General features: G+C 31.6%; 1 protein-coding gene across 1 annotated transcript; it reads right to left on the bottom strand.

Moving 5' to 3' along the window:
- Positions 1-2: 2 nt before the first annotated feature.
- On the bottom strand, positions 3-5,686 carry LOC117320309 (cholesterol 24-hydroxylase-like; the record flags this gene model as incomplete). The annotated part of the gene is made up of 5 exons (XM_033874919.1): positions 3-46; positions 771-921; positions 4,754-4,823; positions 4,939-5,030; positions 5,491-5,686. Coding segments are annotated over 4 exons (505 nt in total), but the record flags the coding sequence as incomplete, so codon positions are not given.
- Positions 5,687-6,636: the final 950 nt, after the last annotated feature.

The raw sequence follows: 6,636 nt of genomic DNA, 5'->3' as shown, positions 1-6,636 counted from the left end.
CCCCTTCCAGATCACGTGCAATGGTGCAATGACATCCTCCCATATCCTTGAATAATGTAAGTTGAAAAGTTGATTCATGTAAAACATGTACAATACGTGAAGTTAACAAATATAAAAAAATCTCAATGCCTCAGATCGAACCACTGTCAATGTACACACCGGTACCACTCGTTATCTTAAACAAGTTTAAAGTAGTATGATAACAGGACTTTGAATCATAACAAAAATAGAAAAAAAAGTTTAACTTAAGGCGTTATGTCTTTAAATCGTTGTATGGTAATCTAGACAGCTATCTATCAACTCGTTGCGTCGCGAAGAGGGATAAAGCGTTCCGTTTGAACTCTCGTATGTTCACTTCTTTTCCTCACTCTAGCGACCTTTCTAAGTTTTCATACTTAAAATTAGTCAAGTATGAGGATACCTCGAAGATTTCGTGTTTCAATTTACAAATATCAAGGTCAAGGACACAGTTATTATCTTTCCTCTGGCGACTTAATCTTAAAATTGATCTTGATTAAACTTCACATATCGGTCAAGTATAAGAATACCCCAGACGAGGTCATGTAAGCACATAGGGCGGTCCGTATTGCTTGCGATGTTCTTTTATTAGTTTATCTTAAAATATCAATTCACACATACGTAAACACATTTTCCCATCCTAACCAGAAAAAAAACCATGAATTTTGATATCATATGGAGGTAAATGGAACCATTTTGATTTATCGTTCTTTATTAACAGCTAGCTTTTCCCCGAAAGTTTGATTACTTACAGCATTATTCCATTTTCCTTTGGCGAAAGAAACATTTGACGCCACTTTTCATTTGAAGCGTCGAACTGCCTTCTAATTCGCTACTTTGGCCGGGAACCAATTCAAAGTCAAAAATTTGCATGATCTTGGCAATCATGACTTTAATTTCTATCTGTTGAGTAGAAGTGGAATAGACATAATTAGAATACTTGTGTAAAGACAAGTATCGGGCACATAAATATAATTCTTCAAAATTGTTGAAGCCTATATTTTAAACTAGATCATTTGATTTTAAAAGTCCAGCAAGCTAGCAAGATAATATATGATTCCTCAGTTCCTGACTGTAACAAAAAAGAATTTCGACAAAACTTCAACCAATAAGCCAGTCTCGTTTAATTTATCAATTACCGGGTATTCGGTTAATATTTACCAAGTACTAAATTAAGGCATCAATGTGTTACGCTCTTTTGTGATTTTTTCATTGTTCATACTGTATACAGTGTATAACTATCCTTACTGTATACTGTGTATAACTATCCTTACTGTATACTGTGTATAACTATCCTTACTGTATACTGTGTATAACTATCCTTACTGTATACTGTGTTATAACTATCCTTACTGTATACTGTGTATAACTATCCTTACTGTATACTGTATATAACTATCCTTACTGTATACTGTGTATAACTATCCTTACTGTATACTGTGTATAACTATCCTTACTGTATACTGTGTATAACTATCCTTACTGTATACTGTGTATAACTATCCTTACTGTATACTGTATATAACTATCCTTACTGTATACTGTGTATAACTATCCTTACTGTATACTGTGTATAACTATCCTTACTGTATACTGTATATAACTATCCTTACTGTATACCGTGTATAACTATCCTTACTGTATACTGTATATAACTATCCTTACTGTATACTGTGTATAACTATCCTTACTGTATACTGTGTATAACTATCCTTACTGTATACTGTGTATAACTATCCTTACTGTATACTGTGTATAACTATCCTTACTGTATACTGTGTATAACTATCCTTACTGTATACTGTATATAACTATCCTTACTGTATATTGTGTATAACTATCCTTACTGTATACTATGTATAACTATCCTTACTGTATATTGTGTATAACTATCCTTACTGTATACTGTATATAACTATCCTTACTGTATATTGTGTATAACTATCCTTACTGTATACTGTATATAACTATCCTTACTGTATACTGTATATAACTATCCTTACTGTATACTGTGTATAACTATCCTTACTGTATACTGTGTATAACTATCCTTACTGTATACTGTGTATAACTATCCTTACTGTATACTGTATATAACTATCCTTACTGTATATTGTGTATAACTATCCTTACTGTATACTATGTATAACTATCCTTACTGTATACTGTGTATAACTATCCTTACTGTATACTGTATATAACTATCCTTACTGTATATTGTGTATAACTATCTTTACTGTATACTGTGTATACCTATCCTTACTGTAGACTGTGTATAACTATCCTTACTGTATACTGTATATACCTATCCTTACTGTATACTGTGTATAACTATCCTTACTGTATACTGTGTATAACTATCCTTACTGTATACTGTATATAACTATCCTTACTGTATACTGTGTATAACTATCCTTACTGTATACTGTGTATAACTATCCTTACTGTATACTGTGTTATAACTATCCTTACTGTATACTGTATATACCTATCCTTACTGTAGACTGTGTATAACTATCCTTACTATATACTGTGTATAACTATCCTTACTGTATACTGTGTTATAACTATCCTTACTGTATACTGTGTATAACTATCCTTACTGTATACTGTGTATAACTATCCTTACTGTATACTGTGTATAACTATCCTTACTGTATACTGTGTATAACTATCCTTACTGTATACTGTGTATAACTATCCTTACTATATTCTGTGTATAACTATCCTTACTGTATACTGTGTATAACTATCCTTACTGTATACTGTATATAACTATCCTTACTGTATACTGTGTTATAACTATCCTTACTGTATACTGTATATAACTATCCTTACTGTATACCGTGTATAACTATCCTTACTGTATACTGTATATAACTATCCTTACTGTATACTGTGTATAACTATCCTTACTGTATACTGTATACTGTGTATAACTATCCTTACTGTATACTGTATACTGTGTATAACTATCCTTACTGTATACTGTGTATAACTATCCTTCCTGTATACTGTGTTATAACTATCCTTACTGTATACTGTGTATAACTATCCTTACTGTATACTGTGTATAACTATCCTTACTGTATACTGTGTATAACTATCCTTACTGTATACTGTGTATAACTATCCTTACTGTATACTGTGTATAACTATCCTTACTGTATACTGTGTATAACTATCCTTACTGTATACTGTGTATAACTATCCTTACTGTATACTGTGTATAACTATCGTTACTGTATACTGTGTATAACTATCCTTACTGTATACTGTGTATAACTATCCTTACTGTATACTGTGTTATAACTATCCTTACTGTATACTGTGTAACTGTCCTTACTGTATACTATGTATAACTATCCTTACTGTATACTGTGTATAACTATCCTTACTGTATACTGTATATAACTATCCTTACTGTATACTGTGTATAACTGTCCTTACTGTATACTGTGTATAACTATCCTTACTGTATACTGTATATAACTGTCCTTACTGTATACTGTGTATAACTATCCTTACTGTATACTGTGTATAACTATCCTTACTGTATACTGTGTATAACTATCCTTACTGTATACTGTGCATAACTATCCTTACTGTATACTGTGTATAACTATCCTTACTGTATACTGTGTATAACTGTCCTTACTGTATACTGTGTATAACTATCCTTACTGTATACTGTATATAACTGTCCTTACTGTATACTGTGTATAACTATCCTTACTGTATACTGTGTATAACTATCCTTACTGTATACTGTGTATAACTATCCTTACTGTATACTGTGCATAACTATCCTTACTGTATACTGTGTATAACTATCCTTACTGTATACTGTGTATAACTATCCTTACTGTATACTGTGTATAACTATCCTTACTGTATACTGTGTATAACTATCCTTACTGTATACTGTGTATAACTATCCTTACTGTATACTGTGTATAACTATCCTTACTGTATACTGTGTATAACTATCCTTACTGTATACTGTGTTATAACTATCCTTACTGTATACTGTGTATAACTATCCTTACTGTATACTGTATATAACTATCCTTACTGTATACTGTGTATAACTATCCTTACTGTATACTGTGTATAACTATCCTTACTGTATACTGTGTATAACTATCCTTACTGTATACTGTGTATAACTATCCTTACTACATACTGTGTATAACTATCCTTACTGTATACTGTGTATAACTATCCTTACTACATACTGTGTATAACTATCCTTACTACATATTGTGTATAACTATCCTTACTGTATACTGTATATAACTATCCTTACTGTATACTGTGTATAACTATCCTTACTACATACTGTGTATAACTATCCTTACTGTATACTGTGTATAACTATCCTTACTACATACTGTGTATAACTATCCTTACTACATACTGTGTATAACTGTCCTTACTGTATACTGTGTATAACTATCTTTACTGTATACTGTGTTTAACTATCCTTACTGTATACTGTATACTGTGTATAACTATCCTTACTACATACTGTGTATAACTGTCCTTACTGTATACTGTGTATAACTATCTTTACTGTATACTGTGTTTAACTATCCTTACTGTATACTGTATACTGTGTATAACAATCCTTACTACATACTGTGTATAACTATCCTTACTACATACTGTGTATAAATTTCCTAACTGTATGATATGTAATGATTGATTCATGATTCGGTTATGCATCATATACCTCTGCAAATTTCCTCCCAATGCAAGTATGAGGCCCAGCTGAGAATGGCGTTGCAGCATACTTGCTAAATCTTAAAAAAAAGTAAAAAATAAAAATAAAAATAAAAAAAAAATTTAAATGTACATATCTCATTATCTCCATTGATGTGATTAACAAACAAATCAAATACACAAATCATAAATTACTTCTCTGAATTGCCAACGTCGTATCGTTCCGGTAAAAACTCTGTGGCTTTTGTGATATTTTGCTCTATCCTTGATGTGGCGTAGAAACTAACCTGCAGTACGAATTATAAGAAAATTCATATATTTACAGTGTTTATATAGGCATATTATTGATAAGAATATACATTGATAATTATTGTTAGAGGAACAGGAGCAAAGCAACAACATTGTAACCCTTTTCTGTAATCCTTAATTACATCAGGTGGTATTCGTTAATATGAAGTGTATCTTGTTCTCAAATCATATTAAATGAAATAAGACTTACTGTGATAGAAAGTCTATCTTAACGACTAAATAAAAAAATGCATAATGTTCCAGTGAATAAAACTTACTTCATAGGAATCGTATAAAATGTCTCGCATAATGATATTTGTTATTATTTCATAGTGGAATTAAAAACTCCTTTGTACAATGCGTTTTTATTCAATTTATTTTTAACGCTAATTATGTTATGTAAAATGTAAATGAAGCTAACATTTCCTGCTACATAGCAATAAACCATGATATGCTTACAATCATGTCAGTTCCGGGTGGAAGTTGATAACCGCCGAGACAGTATTCCTTTGATGTCTCACGAGCGGTCAGTTTACCTACAGGGTAGAGTCTTAATGTCTCCTTCAATACCATGTCCAGGTATGTTAACTTCTCTACCTCATTTAGGGTGATAACAGACACTGCACCCACGTTTTCATCAACCTCTCTTTGTAACCTTATTAAAACAGAAATATGTTTGGAAAAATCATCTTCACTTACTCGGATGTCAGCATTGCTTCGCCTGCTTAGAACAATATCATTCTAGAGCGTATGTTATAACTTTAAACAATATCATTCTAGAGCGTATGTTATAAGTTTAAACAATATCTTATTAATATTCAGATACTTACACTAAACATCACAATACAAATCATATATATATATATACATATATGATTGGAAAACAAGCTAAAAGCTTATACTAATTCCTTTCCTATGGAGAAGTCTATGTTGCATTCATACTTAGGTATCACCTTTATAGACCCTTTTTTTGTCTTGTATCGGTAGCTTTTATGTAAGAATTTTACCGACACATTTCTTACTTTTTGTAGCATTCCGGGTTCTGTCCGAGAAGATAAATCATGAAACTCAAGGTGTTGGCCGAGGTTTCTTGTCCTGTTTGATATATTCAAGAAAAATAAGATACCGTACAGCGGGAAATTTTAGCGGTCATAAAATTTGGCGATTTGGTCATGAAAATTGAAAGTTAAATTTTGGCGGTCTAAATTTTGCGTTTTCCCTTAAATCTGGGGTTTTAATTTGGTGTTGAGCATATTTATTACCTACCGGTATACATCCTATCCATGTTGATTACGTGTGTTGTGTATTATCGATATTCTGTCCCGAAACCGGAAACTATTACCAAAAATGGTCAGACGAACACATACATGTAGATTCGCTAAATTAGTGTTATATGAGTATTTTTACAAGCAACAGACAAAGAGAATTTTATCAACCGTATGGTGTCACCGTTGTTATATATTTATGATGTGTATATGAACACGTCAAGTGTTAACATCAGTTCATTGACGGTTATGGGTAGATGACTTTGTTTCCACAAAAAATAATTATAATGCGGTATATGTCATACTTGTATTGCTATACATGTTCGGTTTTTACTTCCTT

The sequence above is a fragment of the Pecten maximus genome, unplaced genomic scaffold, assembly GCF_902652985.1.
Source record: "Pecten maximus unplaced genomic scaffold, xPecMax1.1, whole genome shotgun sequence".
Lineage (NCBI taxonomy): Eukaryota > Metazoa > Mollusca > Bivalvia > Pectinida > Pectinidae > Pecten > Pecten maximus.
This window is presented reverse-complemented; position numbering and strand designations above follow the sequence as displayed.